Source organism: Eulemur rufifrons, chromosome 23 (assembly GCF_041146395.1).
Source record: "Eulemur rufifrons isolate Redbay chromosome 23, OSU_ERuf_1, whole genome shotgun sequence".
Classification (NCBI taxonomy): Eukaryota; Metazoa; Chordata; class Mammalia; order Primates; family Lemuridae; genus Eulemur; species Eulemur rufifrons.
Window position 1 is genome coordinate 31,433,896 of NC_091005.1, and position 26,462 is coordinate 31,460,357.

At 37.7% G+C, this 26,462-nt stretch overlaps 1 protein-coding gene across 1 annotated transcript in view; it reads left to right on the plus strand.

The window, feature by feature from the left end:
• Window positions 1–26,462, plus strand: part of NETO2 (neuropilin and tolloid like 2) — a 59,429-nt gene that overhangs the window by 8,491 nt on the left and 24,476 nt on the right. The window contains exons 2-6 of the mRNA XM_069456338.1: window positions 3,024–3,080; window positions 5,665–5,805; window positions 6,458–6,706; window positions 10,860–10,883; window positions 10,988–11,115. Coding sequence (XP_069312439.1) covers window positions 3,024–3,080; window positions 5,665–5,805; window positions 6,458–6,706; window positions 10,860–10,883; window positions 10,988–11,115 — 599 coding nt within the window. The remainder of the gene's footprint in view (window positions 1–3,023; window positions 3,081–5,664; window positions 5,806–6,457; window positions 6,707–10,859; window positions 10,884–10,987; window positions 11,116–26,462) is intronic.

Here is a 26,462-nt window from a genome sequence, read left to right on the forward strand (position 1 = left end):
GATTATATATAGCTGAAGTGATGTACAAAGATCCTGTTACACAACTTGGGAAACTGTGTTTATTATGATACAGGATTTAGAATGATTAAGAGTCACAACTACATCACCAGAAACTGTATCAGTAAATCTTTCTCTCTAATTGCTGCGGAGGTTTGCCCTATTCTTACTATGTCATTTTTATATTCAGCAGCACAGCTCATTTGTTTGATTGAGTTGTGAATAGCTAGTAATTACTTGGGGAAAAAAAATTTGTGAGCAGCCCTCTATATAAAGTTGGAAATAATACAATAGCTTTGTTGGGCCTTGCGACTTTATTTTCAGTATGACTGGCCTGCCTTACTTGTGTATTCTGTGCACATTTTATTAGTCAGTTATTTCACACAGGCAAATTTTACTGGTCATTGTATATCATCATTTTTCTGGCGCAGTTCATCTTTTTGTCACAGTTGTACTGTTGCTCTGCTGGCTTCAGTGTGTTGATTTCTTTCTTGCCCTAACTGCTGGCTTTGTGGTTACTTCCTTAAAAACTGTGAATTAGAAGTGTGAAAGCTGGTGAATAGTTAGGCCTGTGATTCAGGCAGAAAAGTGTACTGAGCACGCAGCTTTGACCAGTGGTGTATCACCTGAATGACAGGCCTTGGGAGATGGCGCCCACGAATAAGATAAATTGATGCAAGTGGGTGTGTTCTTTGCTGAATTATCAAATATCTAATATTACCTTGGGTTTCCTTTTGTTCATAAATCTTCTGTTTCAACAAATTGTTTCAAAACTCCCTTCCTCTAACTCAGACACCATGTAAAGATATGAAGAATTTGAAGGAAGGATTGTTACTACGTAATATGAGATCTTCATCACTATTAGCAACCAAAGAAAGGGAAAGGGAAATTAAAATTCTCCAGAGAAAATAGGAGACAAAGGTTAGCAAGCATGCAAAAAACCGAAGATGAAAAGGTCAAATGATTAGATTTTAAGATGTAAACTGAATGGCAGGAACTACATCTTACTTTTGCACATTGGTGACTTTGGGCAGTAGATACTCAGCACATGCTGTTGAGTGAGACTCTCCACCAGTCACTTACACCAGCAACCGTGCGATACCTCCGTCTTCCTCCCCCGTAACCTCCCGTACGTTATCATTAACCTCCCGTCCTTTCTGTTTCCACTACCACTGCTCTGTTTTACCTTCTCCAAAGAAATACTCACCTTTACTTCCTAATGATTTTCTCTCTTTTCACTAAAAGTGTAGACTCCACACAACCATCAGGATTATTGGTCTGAAACACAGATGTGATAATGACACTCTCTAGTTTAAAAACCTACAAGGGCTTCCCATTACAGCCAGAAGTCCAAACTTTTTAGGTTGGCCTTCAAAACTTTACAATCAGATCGTATCCTACTCCTTTTTTCTAACCTACTATAATTCTGTTTCCCTCCACATGCTAGCCAGACCGTATTACTCAGAGTTCCCTAAAACCTGCTGTAGATCAGTGCTCATGTATCTGTGTTTTTGAATTATATAAGCTGTTTCTTTCTCCCTCTCCTGAGCTCAAGTCCTGTAAGTTCCAACTACAATACACCTTTTTACCTGAAGTTTTCCTCACTCTGTTCCCTTTAAGCCTCAGCAGAATGAATGGTTCACTTCTCTGTGCTCCATTATGCTTTCTGTATACCTCTTGTTAAACTCCTTTTCACCTTGTTTTATAGATTGTCTTTGAGAATAAATTGACTCCTTGTGGATACAAGTTTCTCCTAACATCTATCATTTATTTAGCAAAATATCTGGCACATAAAAAGTACTCTGCGGGCCGGGCGTGGTGGCTCATGCCTGTAATCTTAGCACTTTCGGAGGCCTGGGCAGGAGGATTGCCTGAGGCCAGGAATTCAAGACCGGCCTGGGCAACAGCGAGACCCCAACCCTACAAAGGGTAAAAAAAAATTAGCCAGGCATGGTGGTGCGGCCTGTGGTCCCAGCTACTTGGGAGGCTGAAGCAGGAAGGTCGCGTGAGTCCCGGTCCCGGAGTCTGAGGTTGCAGTGAGCTATGATGATGCCACGGCACTCTAGCCCAGGCAACAGAGTGGGACCCTGTCTCAAAAAAAAAAAAGCACTGTGCACATCATCTCATTTAATCCTCATAACAACTAATGAGGTTGATGCTATTAGTATATCTTCCTTCTTTTAAAAACAAGTAAGCTGAAGTGAAATGGCCTTTACACAAGGCAAAACTTGAACCCTGACCCAGATTCATCCAACTTCTGAAGTCCATACTCTTGACCATTTTGCCGTATCGCTCTCTCCACACCTGTGCATCTTCAGTAAATACTCCACAAGAGCTTATTCCCTGAGTCAGGATAACTCTACTTCACACAGTAGTTTGGGCAGGCTGGTAGTATACGCACCATTCATAAAAATGTTTTTAAACCTTCAAAACACGTACAAAAAACAATTCGATATGTTGTTGATTGGGTCTCAGCAACGTTTGACTTGGATAAAAAAGCTACAGTGTCTAAATATGACTGGCTTTTGTAACATAGAACGTGGCCTGGTACTGCACAGCTATGAAACAGTTTGAATTCATTTCTAGGACACTGCTGCCCCCTTACTTCTGTCTTTATTATGAATGTTCTCGTAAGTCTGACAATCCAATTCAGTTTTTACTGGCATACACCAGTATAATGCATGGAAACTCTAAGATGGAGGAATGGTTAAGATTAGCAAAGTCTGTGGTAAAAAACAAAAGTGTTTTTTAAGAAAACCTATTAAGTTGAAAAATGCTTTAAATGCCATATATTTTTAGTGCTTGTATAGATAAGTACAAAGTAACTTGTCTTTTCTTTGAGTTATCTTAAATGTCAAATAGTAAATCAGAACATAACATTTAACACTTAAAGATCTTGAGAGTGAATTTTAGTAAGAGATAGTGATTTTAGTTAATTTTTTTTTGTCATCTAATTTTCCTTATAAACTTAGTAAAATGTAATATAGACTCAATTTTGTAACTTTTCTTTTCTGTTATTTCTCTAGTGTTGTTAATAACAATACTGGTAGTGGAAGGAATCGCAGTGGCCCAAAAAACCCAAGGTAAAGTACTCACAGTGATAACATACTGCGTGTTCAGAACAGTGGGCTGGCTTGTTTGAAAGGACTGAAACTTTCGAGTGCTATTTCCATAATCCCTTTGGGGTGTTCCAGGCTTTCTGTCAACCTGTCAGCTTTGATTGAACTGGGTTCAGCTGCGTTTAACTAAATTGTCAACATAAAGTCTTGCCCTGATAAATTTTTAAAATTGGCATTACAAGTAGCTCCTAGCATGCTGTGAATTATGTCCAAAAATTAAATGAGATTCATACTTTGTCACTAAGCAAAAATAAAAATCCATTTTTCCAATGTAAACAAATGAGACATTTCCATCGGTATCTTATTCAGAGCCCTTCGGTCCTGTTTTGTCTTGATTTATGAAGGAAAATTAGCTAGTATGATTTTTTTTTTGAGCCAGATATTCATATCAGCATTTACTAAATTTCCAGTATAACCTTATTTATCTTTTATTTTCGTCAGAGTTATATTATACATCCACATAAAAATCAAGGCATTCTAAAAAAAAGTAATTAGGAAAAATCATCCCCCCATTTTACTCTACATAACTTCCTGCTTCATGGAAACAATCATTCTTTTGGTATTTCCCTTGATTTCTCTGAATAACACGCTATATTGCTACTTCCTGATTATTTCAGTTTTAGACATTAAATATTGATTTCTCACCGCGGAAGATGGAAATTTAGCTCTTTCACACACCTACCATCCACACACACGTTCTCTAACCTTCTGTTTGTTCCACCCTCTCAGTATAGTTATGCCATAATTCTAGTTAAATCAGTATTCAAGGTTTACATTAAGCCACGCATTAAACTTTTTCAGTATGAATTTTGTTTCAAGTTTAGGAATTTTTTTTTGTTGTTTAATTTTTAAAATTCCCTTTCCTCCATTTTCTCTGTTCTGTCTTTTCAGGAATTCCTATTATTTGGTTATGGTCCTCTTGTTTTTTGTTTTTAATCTTTCTGTTTCCCATCACTCTTTCTGCACCGCGTTCTTGGAGACTTCCTCAACTTTATCCTCTAAACCAAGAATTAAAAAACTTTTTCTGTAAAGGGTCAAATAGTAAGTATTTAAGATTTTGTAGGGCATACAGCCTCTGGAGCAACTACTCTTCCGTTGTGCTGTGAAAACAGCCATGGAGGGTACACAAACGATGGATGTGGATATACTCGTATTTCAGTACTATTCATTTACATCAACAGGCAGATGGTCAGATTTGGCCCAAGACCATAGTTTGCTGACTTCTGCTCTAAATTTTTTAATTTCTTCTATCTTTGGAAGCTTTTTTGTTTGTTTTCTGAATGTTCTTTTTTTAGAATATCCTTGTTTTTTTATAGATTTGCTTTTCTGTCTCTCTGAGGATAGTTTAGTTTTGTGTTACTGGTTTTTTAATATTTATCTTACTTAGCCTTTGCTCTTGTTTTGATCTCTTTTTCATATTAGAGACTTTCCTCAAATGTCTGATGATCCTTGAATGTCTGCTTACATTTTAAGAGGGGCACTAAAAAGCTGGTCATTAGCTGTCTGCAGGTATAGGTAGGCATGGAGTATTGTGGCCCTCACTGCTGAGTGACCTGACACTGGGGAATCCCTGCGTCTGTATCGTTAAGTCTGTGTTAGGGCTGTATAGATTCCCCAGAGAAGAATCTTTCCATTTCCTGCTTAAAGGTGCTATCTCTGAGGAGGCCTTTGGGGTGTTCACTGGGAGAGGACGACTGGAAGTATCATCCAGTGTGTTAACATGTACTCATCTCTCCTCTTTTAGGTTCATATTTTTATCCTCGGCTGTGTCTTGTGTCACCTAGTCCAGTAACCCTGTTGTTTAACCTTTTCCAAAGAAGTAATCTTCAGTTTTCTGATGTGGTATTAGAGCAGATTCATGGAGTAGGAAAGGGTGGTATTAGAAATCAAACTGATTTCTAAACATTTTTAAACAACTTCATGTTTTTAGAAAGCCCATCTTCACACACCAGCCCTTGCCCACTTCCCAGTAGTGCCAGTTGTTCCTGCTATTAATATATCTAGCCCTTTGTACTTTTGGGTTTATGCCCTTAAAAAAAATCCTTTTCGCTATTGTTTAACTGGAGTTTGCGGAGTAAGCAGAGCTCATGCATGTATTCAGTCTTCAATCTGCAACTAAAATCCCTCTGGAATCTTTGAATCTTGACTGTTGTGTTAAACTAAATGTAAGGATACCGTATCAGAAAGTAACGCCTGGGATCCTTTTATTTTTATGTCAGAACTGAATTTTATGGAATTTTACTGATTTATCAGCTTCTTCCACATAGTTTTACCCTTGTAAAATCCATATAAGCATTTTATTTCCCTGTTCTCTTACATGGCAAACTTGTAATCCAGCTGCAAGTTTTTCCAGCAAGCAGAGCAGACAGGCTTACCTGCCTTTTACTTCTGCTGTACTCAATTTGTGGGGCTAAATTTGGCGGTGGTTCTTAGGAAATTTTGTATATGTAGCATAGAGTGGGCAATTATTTGGCAAGTTGTGGGGGAAAGAAAACAGTGATATTCTCTCTTGCAGTAGTTAATGTTTTAAATGATGTTTTTCCCAAAGATGGACAAAATATTGGAATCAAGCACATTCCTGCAACCCAGTGTGGCATTTGGGTTCGAACCAGCAATGGAGGTCATTTTGCATCACCAAATTATCCTGACTCATATCCACCAAACAAAGAGTGTATCTACATTTTGGAAGGTATTTGACCAATTTCTTCTTTTATTGGATAAATTTTTACTTTATTGTAAAATTAAATGCATCGGTAAAATGCCCTGTTTAAACCAGTTTGAACAAAATTTAAACATGTATTTGAATTAAACTCTGTTAATGATAAATATTTCTGAATATTGAATACATTAACAGCATAATTGTTGAAATTTTATGGGAATTTTGAATCTCCTAAAGTGTACTTCAACTAGATGCATCAGTATATATGAAAAACCTCTTTGATAAGAAACTTATCAAAGATACCAGCATCCCTTTTAAGGCTTCATGCAAATTTATCTCCACATTAGTGAGTTCTTTTCATATCTTCTATTATTTTTCTGTGTATTGTGGAAGGTACATTGTATCTCATGAACCAAGTGTTAGTTTCCTGACTTCATGTTTAATCAAGAACCATTCAGCTAATTTAATAAGTTGTGTATGTCAAAGGGAAGGATTACTAAAGTTCTACAGAGTAACATTATTAGTGTAAGGTATAACATTTAGAATGATTCCTATGTAGTAATATAACAGTCCTCATCTATGAAGCAGTAACGGAGCATTGTTTTGCTTTTCTCATTTGTGTCAGTACATTTATGTTTGTTCTTGTTTGTGTTGCCCTGATTTGCTTATTCTTATTTTCTAGCTGCTCCGCGTCAAAGAATAGAGTTGACCTTTGATGAACATTATTATATAGAACCATCATTTGAATGTCGGTTTGATCACTTGGAAGTTCGAGATGGGCCATTTGGTTTCTCTCCTCTTATAGATCGTTACTGTGGCGTGAAAAGCCCTCCATTAATTAGGTCAACAGGGAGATTCATGTGGATTAAGTTTAGTTCTGATGAAGAACTTGAAGGACTGGGATTTCGAGCAAAGTACTCATTTATTCCAGGTAAAGAATCAGTTATCTTTTTAGCGATTGGGTATCTGACTCTTATTTTGGAAACTTAAGATTGGAAAAGAGATTAATTTGGTCAAGACTTTAAAGAAATTAGCAAGATCAAAAGGGAATCAGTTCATGAACAAATAAAAACTTAATAAAAACTGGAGATAGAACCATATCACTTGAATTTTGAAGCATATCATAGATGGTGTCACTTTTTTTTCTTAGATTTCTTTCGGTTTTATAGCATATACTCAAGGCCAACATCATCAAAGTAAATACAATTTTTTAAAATTATTATTTTATTTTATTTTTCTTAGACAGAGTCTCACTCTGTTGCCCGGGCTAGAGTGCCATGGCGTCAGCCTAGCTCACAGCAACCTCAAACTCCTGGGCTCAAGCGATCCTCCTGCCTCAGCCTCCCGAGTAGCTGGGACAACAGGCATGCACCACCATGCCTGGCTAATTTTTTCTGTGTATATTTTTAGTTGTCCATATAATTTCTTTCTATTTTTAGTAGAGATGGGGTCTCGCTCTTGCTCAGGCTGGTCTGAAACTCCTGACCTGGACCAATCCTCCCGCCTCGGCCTCCCAGAGTGCTAGGATTACAGGTGTGAGCCATGGCGCCCAGCCTACTATTCCTGTCTTCAGAGAGCTTACAAACTAACAAGATGAAAAAATAACTTAGTAAAACAACTACATGATCTTTTTGCTTTTATTTCTTCATGAAAGCAATTTATTAATTGAAAAAAATTTTAAATATCCAAATAAAAAAATATTTGTCATCCTGCCACCCTATATATAAAGTCAGTGTTAATAATTTGGTGTGTGTTCCTTCAGATGTTTTTCTACATCTATTAATTTTGTTTTAAAAAAAACTGGGATTATGCTACACATATAGCTTTGTTACCTGTTTTTGCCTGAAAAACATAAATAACTTTTTCCCCCGTCAGTAAACATTTTGGAAGTTTTTAATTTTTGCTTCAGTATTTATCTGCTCAATGCCAAAAGGATAGCATTTTCAAAACAGGAAATTTATTCAATAGACTTTACTTTTTTAAAAAAAGTTTTAGGGCCGGGCGTGGTGGCTCAAACGCCTGTAATCCTAGCACTCTGGGAGGCCGAGGTGGGCGGATCGTTTGAGCTCAGGAGTTCGAGACCAGCCTGAGCAAGAGCGAGACCCCATCTCTACTAAAAATAGAAAGAAATTATATGGACAGCTAAAAATATATATAGAAAAAATTAGCCGGGCATGGTGGTGCATGCCTGTAGTCCCAACTACTCGGGAGGCTGAGACAGGAGGATCGCTTGAGCTCAGGAGTTTGAGGTTGCTGTGAGCTAGGCTGACGCCACGGCACTCACTCTAGCCTGGGCAACAGAGTGAGACTCTGTCTCAAAAAAAAAAAAAATAAATAAATAAATAAATAAATAAATAAAAAAAAAGTTTTAGGTTCACAGCAAAATTGAGCAGAAGTAGAGTTATCTCCTTCCTCCCCACAAGCGGCATCCTACAGCAGAGTGATACATGTGTTTTAGTCAATGAACCCACATTGGCACATCATTATCACCTAAAGTCCACGGTTTATATTAGGGTTCACTCTTGGTAGTATGTGTTCTAAGGGTTTGGACAAATTTATAAAGACATGTATCTACCATTACAGTGTCATCTGGAACAGTATCACTCCCTAAATATCCCTGTGCCCCACCTATTCATCACTCTATCCCCCTAGCCCTCTGGCAGGCACTGATCTCCTTACTTTTCCATGGTTGTGCTCCTCCCAGAATGTCATGTGACTGGAATCATCAAGGATGAACCTTGAAACATTATGCTAAGTGAAATAAGCCAGACACAAAAGGGCAAATATTGTATGAATCTACTTATATAAGGCATCTAGTCATAGAATAGAATTTGTAGAAACAGAAAATAGAATGGGTGGGTTTCAGGGGTCAGGGGAGGGAGAATAGAGAGTTAATGTTTAATGAGTATAGATTTTCAGCTTGGGAACGATGAAAAAAAAAGGTCTGGAAATAAAGAGCAGTGATGATTGCACAACATTGTGAGTGTACTTAATGTGATTGAATTATACATTTAAAACTGGTTAACATGGTGAATTTTATGTATAGTTCACCACAATTAAAAAGGAATGGCTAGCAAGCTGTGTTTTCACAATGGCAGGGAACAGAAAGATGACTAGATGTGATACGATGTACAGGATGTTGTGCCTGGTGAAGTAGTTCATAGACGTTTAAGAACCAACAGTTTATATCAAAATAACTCATTTGATTAAATTGGTCAGGTTATTTGGTTTTTATTAACTAAATCAACTAACTGAAGTAACTGATATACTTTGTATAACCCATAAAGACACCATTACAAAATCTTATCCATGAGTTAGATCTTTGTAAGTAAGTGTGGGCTACTTGAAAGAAAAAAGATGTCAAAATAGGGCTCTTATTTGAATAATGTGTTTAAATATTAAAAAACAAATTTAGCCAACTTTATATGTAAAGATCTGTACTTTGGAGACAAGTAGCTCTTTTTCCTCTGTTGTATATATCATGAGAACAACTTTCTATGGCTTATAGTTAAAATATAGGCAAAATATACAATGCCTTGTACCTTTCACATTTGCATCTTACCATGCTTCAGAGTTTCTACCTACATTATATATAATTTTATGCTAATGTCAATTTCAGGAGGATTATGTAGTGCTTCATTTTGTAGATGAGGAAACTGAGTCAGAGATTAAGTGATTTTTCTCAGATCCTATATGGCAAATCCAGGGCTAGATTCCAGTTCTCTAGGCCACACTTCCTGCTCTATCATATTGTCTTTATATAATGTAGATGAGGATTCTCAATTTTGTCACTAAAAGGAAAAAAACCAGCACATGGCAAAATAAATAAGTGATGCATAATTAGCTAACTGTGGCAATATCTGCTGTTATTTAAAGTCATGTTTATAAAATAAATTTTGTCTAGAGGTGGTAAATCTGGAAGAAATCTATTTAACAATGGTGAGAAATTAGAGAATAAAATTCTCTAAGCTATTGGTGATATGGAAATTTTGATGCAATAATGATAATATCCTAGAGATCTTGTCTACATATGAAAAAATTCTGATTAACTTACCAGATAGCTCCTATGACTTTTTAAAATTTCTCTTGGACATTTCTCTACAAAAGTGCTGAAGTGTCTGTTAGTTGTCCCCTTTTAGCAAGGAAGAGTTTAGTTTAAGTTAAAAAAGAATAATCTCTGAGATGTATTCTAAGTTAAATAATTTTTTCTGCTTTTTTAAATATGTAATTTTTAAATTTAAAAAATTTTTTAATTTCATAATATTATGGGGGTACAAACACCTTGGTTACATATATTACGTTTGCACCACCCAAGTCAGAGCTACAAGCATGCCCATCCCCTCCTGCCTCCTCCCTAAATAGGTAATTTGATAACTTGCTGAAGTGTCTGGAATTGAAGACTGCAGTTTCAACAAAAATTAAGCATCCATTTACGTATAGTAAACTGTATTGAAATAGGTTTTCCAGGCTGAGGATTCTGAGACATTTTAGACTATCCAACAATTTTTTTATTCTGGCAGTTTGGTATGTACAGTTCCTACCTGAACTTTCAAATAACTTTTTAAAGATACCTGTGTTTATAATTGTTAAAAATTTATTTTTATTATAAAATATACATAACATAAAATTTATCCTCTAATCACATTTAAGTGTGTAATTCAGTGGCAATAAGAATATTCACAATGTTGTGCAACCATCCCCACTATCCATTTAAGCAAAAGTTTAGGAGACAAATTTTAATGATTAGCAAAAAGGAATTTGATTCCCTTTTAACATTGAATATATTCCATTCTGTTGTATGTACCACATTTTGTTTATTCATCCGTCAGTGGACTACCTACTATTTTTGACAGTTGGTGGTGAGTTTTCAAATCAAATAAATAAATCATTAATTCATGATGGGATCCAACGTGTGAGTGTTGATCCTGGAAGTGAGTCCATAAATGACCGGTGATGTGTGCTCCACACCAGTGAAAGCTCCTCTCTCCTGCTGTTAAATGGAGCAGTAGGTGTAATTCAAAGTGTTAAAAACCTTTGACGTAACTATCTCAGTACCAATCACTCTCTTCTTTTTTCTGTTACAGATCCAGACTTTACTTACCTAGGAGGTATTTTAAATCCCATCCCAGGTTTAGTATTTTATTACTTTTTCCTCGTGGCATTTTGGATCAATCTTATTTTCCTTTGAACATTATTCATTTATTCTTTCTAGATTGCCAGTTTGAGCTCTCAGGAGCTGATGGAATAGTGCGTTCTAGTCAGGTAGAACAAGAAGAGAAGACGAAACCTGGCCAAGCAGTCGACTGCATATGGACAATTAAAGCCACACCGAAAGCGAAGGTATCGTTATATATTGAGTCACTCCAGAGAAGAACATAGTATGACATGATTTGCAAAATGTGTCATTTTGATTTGTACAAATATTTGTTAACTATATAAACTGATACTACAACTTCTAAAAATTTTATTTTAGTCACCTCATTGGGCACATACTAAGATCCAAGCACTGTTATAGCTAAATAAAGTGAAATATAAATTTCAGGAATATTACAAATACATAAGGAGTCTTAATTGTAGAAGATGAAGATTCTTAAAATCTATCAATGCCTAACTGTCAAGTGTAAGTGTTGATGTGTGTGATTATAGATTCATAAAAATGTTTTTTACGGAGGAAAAATAGATTGCAAGAGGATACATAGGTTGGTCAGAGGTTACACGGTTGGTCATAGCAGTCCAAAAACCAAGATCACAAATATGTTGAGTCTTTGTTCTGCGTTGCTATCTTGCTGTCCTCTGCTAATCATGTAGAGCTTTTATTGGAAAGTACTGCAGGGAAAGAATATTTTTAAATAACTCTGACAGACTGAGATTGGTTGCTTTTAATTTATACTTCTAGGAATATCACCAGAGTTAAGACTATATTTAAAGCATATGTGAAAAAGAGAAAAGGAAAGTGAAGGTGGGAGAACATACCTTTAAAGAATCGTAAAAATTATGGCTGGACATGGTGGCTCACACCTGTAGTCCCAGCAACTCAGAGGCTGAGGTGGGAGGATTGCTTGAGCCCAGGAGTTGGAGGCTGCAGTGAGCAATGATCACAGCACTGCACTCCAGCCTGGGCAACAGAGCATGACCCTGTCTCTTAAAGAAAAAAAATCAGATCAACAGTTATGGATGGTTGTACAGTGGATTAGATAATCTAAAAACTCACCTACTAAGAAATACTTGGAAACATTGGGTAAGTTATAACAAATATTCTTTTAAAAGCATATGTGGGCCGGGCGTGGTGGCTCACGCCTATAATCCTAGCACTCTGGGAGGCCGAGGTGGGAGGATCGCTCGAGGTCAGGAGTCTGAGACTAGCCTGAGCAAGAGCGAGACCTCGTCTTTACTAAAAATAGAAAGAAATTATCTGGCCAACTAAACTATATATATAGAAAAAATTAGCTGAGCATGGTGGCACATGCCTGTAGTCCCAGCTACTCGGGAGGCTGAGGCAGGAGGATCGCTTGAGCCCAAGAGTTTGAGGTTGCAGTGACCTAGGCTGATGCCCCCTCACTGTAGTCGGGTCAACAGAGCAAAGCTCTGTCTCAAAAAAATAAAATAAAATAAAATGGTCTTGTGCTCATAAAACCTTTGAGGCAGCTGAAAAAAATAAATCTGAAACTACCAAGGAGGCTATTGGGTTTCTATCAATAAAACACTGTTGAAGGTAAGCTCACAGCCCCAGATTAGAACACCTGTGCTCACAGTATACCATGCATGAGAGTTAGCATACACAACACACAGGAAGACGTTCCCTAGATCCCCAAAAACCTAAGTGTTTTCCTACAAGAAGAAAACAAAAAGATGAGAAAGAAAAATGACCAGGCATGTTTTTAAAATAACCAAATACAAATTCTGTAAATAAAAGTATGGTTATTAAAAGATAAATCCAAGGAAATTACCCAGAATGTAGTACTGGGACAGGGTGGTAGTTTATTAAGAAATTTTTCAAGAACTACTGAAAGGCATGACACAGTGACTCCCAAGGGGGAAAAATGACGTTAGAGTGACACCTACTTGCATTGTACCCCACAGACAAGGAGAAAAATCTTTAAAAAACTACAGAGAAAAGAGATTGCCTACAAAAGGATGCTATTAAGAATGACACCAGAATTATCAATTGCAAAGTTGAAGCCCAAAGACAGTGAAATAATGTCCTCACAGTGTAGAGAGACAATTAATAACTGGTAACCCACATATCCATATGCAACTAAACTGTAATTCAAGAATGAGGGCAAAATGCAGGTATTTCTGGGCAAAAATAATTAATGAACCAAATGTTAAAATTCAAACGTATTCTGTTCATAGGATAATTACAGAAAAATTTAAAGGTACAAAAATAGGAAAAAATTATCAGGCAAATACAAAAAGGGAGCTGATATAACTATTAAAATAGAAATCAAGAAGGTCACTAATTCACAAGGAAGATACAATAATTTAAAATCTTAGGCATTAATAATATAGCCTCAAAATGTACAAACATAAAGTGATGATTGCCAGGGAACATTGATAAATCCACATTTACAGTGAGTACTTTTTTTTACCTCTTTCAGTAATTAACAGGTCAAGCATACAAAAAAATAAGTATAACTAAAGATATTTGACTTAACACATATCTGCCTAACGGACATGGTGTCTTGCTCCCAGCATCCAGAGAATGTGCATTCTCTACAAGCACGCGTTAAACATGTGTCAGGACTGATGCATGCACCAGGCTACAAAGGAAGTCTGAACATACACCAATGTTCCGTATCACACAGCATCCTCTGACAACAGTGCGATTGAACTGGGGATCAGCAACCAAAAGATTACTCTAAAACCCCATATGTTTGGAAGTTTACTGCTGTGCTACTTAGTAATTAACTTATAGGTCACAGAAGAAGTCAGGGTGGAAATTTGAATACATATAAAATCCAATAATGATGAAAATACTGTATATTAAGAAATTGTGGGGTACAGCTAAAACAGTACTTTGAGGGAATTTATGACTAAAAATGCTTCCTTTAGAAGAAAAAAAGATTGACATTTAATTAGCTAAGATTCAATTCAAGAAGTTAAAAGAATGACAAATGCAAAGAAAGTAACAAGTAATAATTTTTAAAAAGCAGAAATAAATTAAAAACAAAGATACAAAAAGAGTGAGTCACTCAAACCCAAAGCTGGCTCTTTGTAATAGGTAACAATAGGCAACCTTCTGCCAAGATTTTTCTAGAATATTAGGAGTGGAAAAGGTCATAAATCAAGTACAGCAGAAATTAAAAACTATTATGAGACAAACCAATTATGAAGTAGACCTGCTGAACAAAAAACAAAAATCTGTGTTTCTTTAATAAATAAATGACAAAGGGAAAAATAAAAACAGGAGGACCTATTTAGATTAAAAGAGATATAAAAGTCAAATGAACTTAGGGCTTCAAACAAACTATAAATGGGAGGAACTGATGACATTAACAGACAAGGAGAAGTTTGAACACTGATATTTGATAGTAAGAAGTTACTCATTTGTCTGGTTTGATAATGGTACAGAGATTAGTAGCTTTAGTGATAACATGGAACTATTTACAGATGAAATGACTTAGTGTCTGGAGTTTGTCTCTAATATGTAAGGGGCAGAAGTAAGGGGAGACATAGATAAAATAAGATTAATTGTTGAAGTCGGGGGATGAGTACATGGATATACGATATACTTTGTCTGCTTTTACACATTAGAAATTTTCAATAGCAGCGTTTTAGGCCAGGCATGGGGGCTCACACCTGTAATCCCAGTACTTTGGGAGGCTCTGGTGGGAAGATGGCTTGAGGCCAGGAGTTCTAGACCAGCCTGAGCAACATAGCAAGACCTGTCTCTACAAAAAAAATGTAAAAATGAGCCTGGCGTGATGGCATGCACTTGTAGCCCTAGGCACTGAGGAGGCTGAGGTGGGAGGATCGCTTGAGCCTAGGAGATCAAGGTTACAGTGAGCTGTGATTGCACCACTACACTCTAGCCTGGGCAACAGAGAGAGACCCTATCTCTAAAAAAAAAAAAAAGAAAGAAAGAAAAACAAAGTGATTTAAATTATCATAAGAATATTATGAATAATTCTTTATTAATAAATTTGTAAGCTGGAAAGTATGGAGAGAATCTTTTTTTTTTTTTTCTCTCCTCTCTTCACTCATATTCTCAGAACTCACAACAGGTTAGGATGCTAAAACCCTGAGGAAAACTTGTCTTTCTATCCAGAGGAACTGGGTAAAGGAGACCAAGTTGTCGTCTAGAGAGTATGGAGGAAGTCTGGGAGAGGGGAGCACTGGAGAAGGGGAAGCACTGTTTCCGGCTTTCCTCCCAAGCTGCATAAACAGGGGACAGACACAAAGAAACATGGCACCGGTGTTGGAAACCACATTACAATATAAACCATCCAAGTCCCTGACCGGGGCACATCCTGGGCAAGCCGACACAGCACAGCAAGGGCTTTGAAACCTGAACCAGCACTGGGACTGCCACCCACACAAAGTGAGACAGAACTTGCAGTCTGTACCTAAGTTTGATTTCCTGCTGAAACAAAACAAATAATAAAAGTCAACATTTTCCAGGGATTTTTAACAAGATCCAGAGTCTCACATGATATTGAAAATGTCCGGGATACAATAGAAAATTACATATAAAAAACAGGAAAGTTGGATTTGTTCTGAAATGAAAAGCAATCAACAGATCCCAACCCTAACAGAACCCAGATATTGGAATTGTCAAAAACTTTAAAGCAACACTATAACCATGCTCCACTATGTGAAGGAAACACTCCTGAAGAGTGGAAAGGTGGTATTCAGCAGAGGAATAGAAAGTGTCAAAGAATCAAGTGGAAATTTTAGAACTGAAAACAATATAGTATCTGAAGTTTTAAAAATTCACTGTCAGATGGGCTCAATAGGAGAATGGAGATGAAGGAAAGTCACTGAACTTGAAGATGAATCAGTAGAAAGTATCCAATCTGAAATACAGAGGGAAAAAAATACTTAAAAACAAATTAATAGACCCTGCCAGGGACCTGCAGAACAATTTCAAAAGGTCTAACGTGTATGTCATTGCATCCTAGAAGGAGAAAAGGCAGAGACTGGTACAGAATAAATATATGAAGAAATAATGCCTGAGGAGTCCCAAATTTGGTGAAAGACATATAAGATGTAGATATAAGAAGCAGACATCAAAATCAAATTACTTGAAACCTAATAATGAGATCTTGAGATCTGCCAGAGGAAAACGATGCATTTTATATAAGGAAGCATTGATTTGAATGACACTGGATTTCTCTTCAGAAACTGTGGGAGCCAAAGGTAATGGATTAAAATCTGTAAGTGTGGTTCGTGGTGGGGGAGAACTGTGAAATCAGAATTTTATATCCAGCAAAACTTCTTCCAAGAATGAGAGCAAAAGAGAGACGTACTTGGAAGACAAAGAGAATTTATCACTTAACAGACTGCTATAGAAGAAATTATGAAGGAAATTCTTTAGATAAAAGAGAAATACTAGGAAGAATCTTGGAGGTTCATGAATGAAGGGAAACAAATGGTAAATATCTGAGTAAATATAAACCATTTTACCAGTGTCTGGAACAAAACAAAAGATATCACTACAGAACCTACCATTGTTAAAAATAATAAGAAAATACAATGAACAGTTCTATGCCTGAAGATCAGATGACTCAGATGAAATGGGCAAATTTCTTACACACTGCCCAAATATATCCAAGAAGAAATAGGTAACCTGAATTGTTCTATATCTATCCCAAAAATTGAATTCATAGTTAAAAACCTTCTAACAAAGAAAGGTCTAGGCCTAGGTGGATTCACTTGGCAAATTGTACCAAACATTTAAGGAAGATAATGCCAATTCTTCACAATCCCTTCGAGGAAATGAAGAGGAAGGAACACTTCTAAACTCATTTTATAAGACAAGTATTACCCTGATACTACTACCACCAGACAAAGACATTATAAGGAAACTTGATCAATATTCCTCAAGAAAACAGATGCAAACTAGCTGGTGGTAGATTTGTGATGTCATTTTATGGTCACACGGCAGTGACCATAAAATGGCATGGTGTGGAAACATTTTCAGGGGATGCGGAAGGGATTAAGAGACAAGATGTTTATTCCATGTGCTTTGCTTCATTTAGTACATAGCTCGTTGGCTAGTGAACCTAATTGTAAACTTTTAGGTATTTTTGTACAAATAAGGGACTGATGTTATGTTTCTTTTTTTCTTTTCTTTTTTTTTTTTTTTTTTTTGATGGCAGGTGCATGACATGATGTTCTGTTTCTTGTAATTAGAAATAAACAATACTGTGTCTTCAATTTTAAAAAGATAGATGCAAAATTTTTCAATAAAACATTAGCAAATCTAATCCAGCATAAAAAAAAAAAAAGTATAAGTCATCACAACCAAGTGTGGTTTATCCCAGGATTACAAGCCTGGTTCAACATTTGAAAAATCAATGTAATTCACCATATAAACTAAAGAAGACTATGATCCTCTCCATTTATTAAAATTCAATATCTGTTCATGATAAAAAAAAAAATCTCTGAAAGGTAGGATGAAACAGGATTTCTATAACCTGGTAAAGAGCATCTACAAAAACCTATAGTTGACACTATACTTAATAGTGAAAACTTGAATTCTTTCCCCTTCAAAATTAATAATAAGCTAACTCCTATTCACTGTACTAGAAATTGTAGTCAGTGCAAAAAGGCATACAGATTCAAAAGAAAGAAAATTATCTTTTAGCAAATGACATGGTATCTATATAAAAATTTACATAAAATGGAGAAAAAAGCTCCTGGAAAAATTAAATCAGTTCAGCAAGGTTGAGGATAGAAGACCATAAACAAAAATCATTTGTATTTTTATATGCTAGAAATGCACAATTGGAGTTCAAAATTTATAAAACAGTACCATTTAAGATATTACTGCACAAAAAAATATGTGCAGCATCCATAAACTAAAAACTTATAGAACTATAACAAAAAAATTCAAAGAATTTTTGAACACCTAAATAAATGGAGAGATGTACTGCATAATCTTTGGTAGTGCTAAAATGTCAATTCTTCTGAAATTTGATCTATAGCAATGAATACAATTCCAAAGTCTGTTTACAAACTGATTCTAGGACTTAGTGGGAAAGCAAAGAATTATAAAAGCCAAAATTATGTTGAAAAAGAACAAAGATGGAAGGCTGTCTAATTTGAAGACTGTAAAACTTCATAATAAAGACAGTGTGGTACTGACAAAAGGACAGACACATAGGTCAATGGAACAGAGTCCAGATAGTAGATTTATACAAATATGGTTAATTGATTTTCGATAGACATACAAAGGCAATTCAGTAAAGAAAGGATATTCTTTAAAAGATGGTGCTAGAACAATTGGATATCCATATTCTAAGAAAAAATATGAACCTTAACCTATACCTGATACCTTAAACAAAACTTAAAGTGGATCATAGACATAAGTGTAAAATTTAGAAGAAAATATAGGAGAAAATCTTAGTAACTTTGGATTAGACACAGAGTTCTTAGATACAATACCAAAGGAGTATCCATAAAAGAAAGATTTATAAATTAAAGAACTTCTCTGTGAAAGACACTGTTGATTGAAGAGAAAAGCCACTACTGGGAGAAAGTATTTGCAAAAGATTTCTTTTCTCCAGAACTCAAAACTCAAAAATGAGAACACAACCCAATTGTAAAACAGGCAGATTTTAACAGAGACTTTACCAAAGAAGATTTAGTTGTTACCAAAATGCGCATTAAAACCACAGTGAGATAGCACTATACTCCATTAGAACAACAATAATTTTTAAAAAGCCAATACCAAATTCTGGGACGGATGAGGAACTGAAACTCTGATAAATTGCTGTAGGAATGCACAATGCTATAGCCACTCTGGAAAACAGTCTGGTGGTTTCCTATAAAGTTACCTTGTGACTCAGCAGTCTCTTCTGGATGGGTACCCAGGAGAAATGAAAACTTATGTTCATAGAAAAAAAGCCTATATGTAAATGTTCATAGCAGCTTTATCCATAATAACCAAAAACTAGAAATGGTCTAAATATTATTCAGCTACTAAAACAATAAACTGTGGCACATCTTTACAGTAAAATCTATTCTAAAATAAAGAAGGGCAAACCATAGATAAATGCAATAACCCCAGATGTGTCATGTTGAGTGAAACAATCCAGACTTAAAAGGCTGTATGTTCTATGGTTTCATTTATATGAAGTTCTGGAAAAAGTGAAACTACAGGACAGAAAACAGATCATTGCTTACCAGGGCTCAAGACTGAAGGTAGATTTTGACTGCAAACTAGCAGCATATGAGAATTGGGAGGTGAAGGGTGGGGAGGCGTAATGAAACACTTCTTAAAGTGTCAGCAAGGATTCAGTAATGGAAACATTAATTTGCTTAAGAAGTATAAATTGCGGTCAGAGAGGCAAGATGGCAAATGGGAAACACCTCTAGCCAGAGTGTCTCTGCAAGAAGGAAAGATTTTAGAGGAAAGAGAAAAAAAACAAATATAGATCAGATCAGGGTCAGAAGGAAGGGTACCTGACCCTACAGAAGACTCCACAGGAAGAGGTTGTGGAGCAGAACTGCAAGGAAATTAATCCGATGCAGGGATTAAGCCCCAAAAGGCTTGGAGACCAGCAAGAAGGGTAGATGGAGCAGTTAAAATTTCCCTCCCTTGCATCTCAGACTGCTGGGGGCTCTCAAGCTGCTAGAGAGACCTGCCCACGCCAGCCCAGAGACTCCTGCCACCAGTGAGAGGAGAGCCTCTTGTGGACAGGGAACCAGGCTCTCAGCTCCCTCAGCACCTCCCACCCTACATACCTGAGCCGGTTGGCAGGCATCATATTGCTTCTCCACCCACTGGGCGCCTTTGTCCTCCCTGGGGGCCTCAGCTCCTCAGGATCCGTCTTGCTCATCCCCAACTCTGGCCCAGACTGCAGGAGCCACAGGGGTCCAATGAGTCCCAGGAGATCTGCAGGCCTCCAAAGCCTGGTCATTCTGAGGCGACTGCCTCCCAGAGAGGTGTTGGAGACTACTGGTGTGCAGTCCTTTGTCCACCTAATGCTTCATTCTCCTCTTCCCTTGCCCTACTCTCGGCTGCTGAGAGAGACAATTTAGCCACCATCCACAGGGAACAGGGTTTGGACCTTTCCTTCTGGGGCCCTGCAGTGGACTGAGGGGTGCTTGGACTGTGAGCTCCCCTGCCTGGTGACTTCAGCAGAGCAGAGCAAATCTCTGTGAATTAGTCTACTAAGGTGTGCATGCCTTCAGGGGCAGATCAGAGTGGGTTCTAGCTGCAGCATGCTCCAGGGGCACTCCTTCTCCCATGGAAGAGCCGAGCTCCAAGCTCAGGCCAGGATCCTGGGCAGGGAACCTCCTGGCCCGCATAACAGCTGTGGGGCAGCTCAGCTGGCTTGTGGTCCTGCCTACAGGCAGAGGCCCAGGAAATACCACAGAATAGGGGAGGGTGGAATGGAGCAAGGCCTGCTCCACACTGCCAGACTGAGGGTCTCAAACAGCCCCACCTCTACACACAGACTATCTGGTTGAGTGGGGCCACTTCAGCCCTCCCTGGCAGCTTTGCCTAGAGGCAGGGAACAGACCTTTGGCCCCTGCTAAAAGCATTTGTGGAGTTTAAGGACATGCTCACCCAAACCAGCCCCACCCAACCTCACTGCCCCACCTGCCCCCACTGAGGTGGAGAATAAAGGCACACCTGGGCCCCACCCACCCCTGGGGCACTAGAGTGCTTCTCCAGAGGAACTAGAGCTGATCACAGGACCCCAAAACAACATTGCAGCTTGTTCCTCCCAATAAGCACTGCCTACTGACAGGTCAATTTGCATGCCCTTTTACTGTACTTACTGACTCACCCACAAGCCCCACCCACTGGCTCAGAGAATAAACTGGGCTGTCATTGTCCAAAAAAATCCATAGAAGCAACAGCTGCTCGAGATAGGAATCAGTGCAAGAACTCTGGAAGTATGAAGAATCAACCAAAAGACACACCCAAAAGGGAACACCCGCTCTCTAGCAATGGACACCAACCAAAATCAGAACACTGAAATGACAGATGAAGAATTTCAAATATGAATCATAAGAAAACTCAATGAAATACAAGAGAAAATGGATACCCAACACAAATCACAAAAACAAATCCAGGAAATGAATGAAAAAATCACTAAAGAAATTGAAATATTAAAGAAAAGTCAAACAGAACTTCTGCAAATGAAGAATTTATTCAAATAATTACAAAACACAGTAGAAAGCCTCAACAATCGGCTAGATCTAGCAGAAGAAAAAAAATCTCAGGGATTGAAGACAACACCTTTCAATTAAACAAATTAATCGCAGAGAAATAAGAGAAAAGAGCAAAGCCTACAAGAAATGTAGGATTATGTGAGGAGACCTAATACAAGAATCATAGGCATCCCTGAAGGTGCAGAGGAAAATACACAAGGGTTCGATAAACAATTTGATGAGATATATGAACATTCTGGCCTTGCTAGAAATCTAGATACCCAGGTACAAGAAGCTCAAAGGACTCCTGGGAGATTCATTGCAAACAAGAAGACACACAGTCATCATACTGGCCAAAAATAATCATGAAAGAGGCCCTCCTACCACCCATAAGGTGAAAGCAGCAGGTAACTTACATCAGAGTAACTGCAGACTTCTCAGCTGAGGTCTTACAAGCCAGAAGAGACTGGGGCCCCATTCTCAGTCTTCTCAAACAAAATAATGCCCAGCCTAGAATTTTGTATCCTGCAAAACTAAGTTTCTTTTACATAGGAGAAATAAAGATCTTCTCAGACAAACAAACACTGAGGGAATTCATCAAGACAAGACCTGCCCTGCAGGAAGTACTGAGAGCAGTGTTACATATGGATCAGCACAATAGCCACTCACCAGCGAAAAATCATCAAAAAGCTAAAGGTCAAAGGCCAGATACCACAGTGGCTCAAGAGAGAGAACAAAACAACAAAGTTCAACTCAACAGGATGAACAGAAATCCACCCCACTTATCAATTGTTTCAATAAATGTGAATGGCTTGAACTGCCCACTAAAGAGACATAGGCTGGCCGAATGGATAAATGTACACAAGCCAAGTATCTGCTGTCTTCAGGAAATGCGTCTAACTCACAAGGATGCATTCAGACTCAAGGTAAAGGGATGGAAAACAATATTCCACACAAATGGAAACCAAAAGAAAGCTGAGGTAGTGGTTCTTACATCAGATAACGTAGTCTTCAAATCAACAAACATAATGAGCAACAAAGATGGTCATTATATCATGGTAAAGGGAGCAATTCAATACGAAGACATAACAATTCTAAATATGTGTGTACCTAACACAGGTGCACCCAGATTCATAAAGCAAATCCTAGTTGATCTAAACAAAATGGTAAACATCAGCACCATAATAACCAGGATTTCAACACACCTCTGACAGAACAGGACAGATCCACCAAACAGAAAATAAAAAAAGAAACAATGGACTTAAACAGAACTCTAGAATAAATGGGGCTAACTAACATTTACAGAACATTCTACCCAGTAACCACTGAATATAGGTTTTTCTCATGGGCTCACGGGATGTTCTCTAAGATTGACCATACAGTAGGCCATAAAACATGTCTCAACAAATTAAAAAAAAAATAAGAAATTATATCATACATCTTCTCAGACCACAGTGGAATAAAATTAGAAATCAACTTCAAGAGAAACACTCATCTCTACACAAAGTTATGGCAACTAAACAACCTTCTGTTGAATGATTATTGGGTTAAGGAGGAAATTAAGATGAAAATCAAAAGATTCTTTGAACTAAATGATAAAGGAGACACAGTTATCAAAATCTGTGGGACACAGCTAAAGTAGTCCTGAGAGGAAAATTTGTATCCATAAATGCCTACATCCAAAAGACAGAAAGATCACAAATCAACGACCTAATGAATCATCTCGAAGAACTGGAAAAGTATGGACAAACCAATCCCAAACCCAGCAGAAGAAAAGAAATAACCAAGATCAGAGCAGAACTAAATGAAATCGATAACAAAAAAAAAAAAAACTATACAGAAGATTAAGGAAACAAAAAGTTGTTTCTTTGAAAAAATAAAATTGGTGTGCCTCTTGCTAGATTAACGAGAAGCAGAAAAGAAAGGACTCTAATAAACTCAATCAGGAATGAAAAAGGAGAAGTTACAACTGATACCACAGAAATACAAAAGATCATCTCTGAATACTACAAAAATCTCTATGTACATAAATTTGAAAATCTGGAGGAAATGGATAAATTCTTAGAAACACACAGCCTCCCTAGGCTTAATCAATAAGAAATAGAATTCATAAATAGACCAACATCAAGCACCTAAATTGAAGCAGCAATAAGAAACCTTCCTTAAAAAAGTCCCGGACCAGACCAGCCTTAGCAAGAGCGAGACCCCGTCTCTACTAAAAATAGAAAAAAATTATATGGACAACTAAAAATATATATATAGAAAAATTAGCCGGGCATAGTGGTGCATGCCTGTAGTCCCAGCTACTCGGGAGGCTGAGGCAGGAGGATCGCTTGAGCCCAGGAGTTTGAGGTTGCTGTGAGCTAGGCTGACGCCATGGCACTCACTCTAGCCTGGGCAACAAAGTGAGACTCTGTCTCAAAAAAAAAAAAAAAAAGTCCCGGACCAGATGGTTTCACACCTGCATTTTATCAGACTTACCAACAAGAACTGGTGCCTATCCTGCAGAAATTATTCCACAACATCAAGAAGGAAGGCACCCTCCCCAGCACGTTTCACAAAGCCAACATCACCCTGATACCCAAGCCAGGAAAGGACTCAGCAAAGAAAAAATTACAGACCAATGTCCCTTATGAATATACATGCAAAAATTCTGAATAAAATCCTAGCAAATCGAAGTCAGCTGCTTATCAAAAAAAAAAAAACAAACAAACAAAATCCATCATGACCAAGTGGGCTTCATCCCATAGATGCAGGTATGATTCAACATACACAAATCTATAAATGTAATTCACCACATAAATAGAAATAAAAACAAACACTATATGATCATCTCAATATACGCAGAAAAAGTATTCAACAAAATTTAGCACCCTGTTATGATAAGAAAGTTTAACACAATAGGCCATATACAAGAAACCCACAGCCAACATCCTACTGAACGCGTAAAATTGAAAGCATTCCTGCTTAGAACTGGAACCAGACAAGGTTGCCTACTATCACCAATTGTATTCAATTTAGTTCTGGAATTCCTAGCCAGAGCAATCAGACAAGAGAAGGAAATCAAGGGGATCCCAATGGGGGCAGAAGAGGTCAAACTATTGCTCTTTGCTGACGATATGATCTCATATCTAGAAAACCCCAACAGAATTGTCTTGGGGTTTTGCCAAGACAGTACTTTGCCAAGATACTACTGGAATTGATAAACTTAGCAAAGTCTTGGGTTACAAAATCAATGTACACAAATCAGTAGCATTCCCATATGTCAACAACAGTCAAACTGAAAACCAAATCAAAGACACAATAGCAACAAAGAAAACAAAATACGTAGGAATATATTTAATGAGGTGAAAGACCTACAGGGAAAACTATGAAACACTGAGGAAGGAAATAGCAGAGGATGTAAACAGGTGGAAAACCATTCCATGCTGGTGGATTGGCAGAATCAACATTGTTGAAATGTCTGTACTACCCAAAGTGATCTACAGATTCAATGCAATCCCTATTAAAATACCAACATCATTTTTCACAGATCTAGAAAAACTAATTCTACACTTCATGTGGAACCAGAGAAGACCCAAAAGCAACCTTAAGGAAAAAAAATTCAGAGGCATCAATTTACTAGACTTCAAGCTATACTACAAGGCTATAGTAACTAAAACAGCATGGTACTGGCACAAGAACGGAGACATAGACCAATGGAACAAAACTGAGAACCCATATATAAAACTATCCTCATATAGCCATCTAATCTTTTACAAAACAGACAAAAAGATAAACTGGGGAAGAGAATCCTTATTGAATAAATGGTGCTGGGGAAACTGGATAGCCACATGTAGAAGACTGAAACAGGATCCACACCTCTAACCTCTAACAAAAATCAACTCACGGTGGATAACAGACTTAAACCTAAGGCATGGTACTATAAGAATTCTAGAAGAAAATGTTGGAAAAACTCGACCTAGGGAAAGAATTTATGAAGAAGTCCCCAAAGGCAGTCACAGCAACAACAAAAATAAATAAATGGGACCTGAGCAAATTAAAAACTTATGCACAGCCAAGGAAACTATCACCAGAGCAAACAGGCAACCTACAGAATAGAAGGAAATATTCGCATGCTACCCATACAATAAAGGGCTAATAACTAGAATCTGAATAAGACTCAGGAAAATCAGGAAGAAAAAATCAAACCACCCTATCAAAAAGTGGACAAAGGACATGAACAGAACTTTTCAAAAGAAGATAGACTAATGGCCAACAAACATATGAAAAAATGCCCAACATCTCTAATCATCAGGGAAATACAAATCAAAACCACAATGAGACATCACTGAACTTCAGTGAAAATGGCTTTTATCAAAAAGTCCCAAAACAACAAATGTTGGCATGGATACAGAGATAGGAACACTCATACACTGCTGGTGGGACTGCAAACTAGTACAACTTGTATGGAAAGTAATATGGAGATACCTCAAAGAACTGAAAGTATAACTACCATTTGATCCAGCAATCCCATTACTGGGCATCTACCCAAAGGAAAAAAAGACATTCTTTAAAAAAGACATCTGCACTAGAATGTTTATAACAGCACAATCCACAGTTGCAAAAATGTGGGAACAACCCAAGTGCCCATCGATACATGAGTGGCTTAATAAAATGCGGTATACGGGCCGGGCGCGGTGGCTCACGCCTGTAATCCTAGCACTCTGGGAGGCCAAGGTGGGCGGATCGTTTGAGCTCCGGAGTTCGAGACCAGCCTGAGCAAGAGCGAGACCCCACCTCTACTAAAAATAGAAAGAAATTATATGGACAGCTAAAAATATATATAGAAAAAATTAGCCGGGCATGGTGGCGCATGCCTGTAGTCCCAGCTACTCGGGAGGCTGAGACAGGAGGATCGCTTGAGCCCAGGAGTTTGAGGTTGCTGTGAGCTAGGCTGACGCCACGGCACTCACTCTAGCCTGGGCAACCGAGTGAGACTCTGTCTCAAAAAAAAAAAATAAAAATAAAATGCGGTATACGTATACCATAGAGTACTACTTGGCCACGAAAAACAATGGTGATCTGGCATCTGTTGTATTATCCTGGATAGTGCTGGAGCCCCTACTAAATGAAGTATCACAAGAATGGAAAAACAAGCACCACATGTACTCACCATCAAATTGGTATTAATTGATCAACACTTACGTGCACATATAATAGTAACATTCATTGGGTGTCGGGCAGGTGAGAGTGGGGAGGAGGTGTTGGGTATATTCACACCTAATGGGTGCAGTGCACACTGGGGGATGGACTCGCTTGTAGCTCTGACTCAGGTGGGACAAAGGCAATATATGTAACCTAAACATCTGTACCAC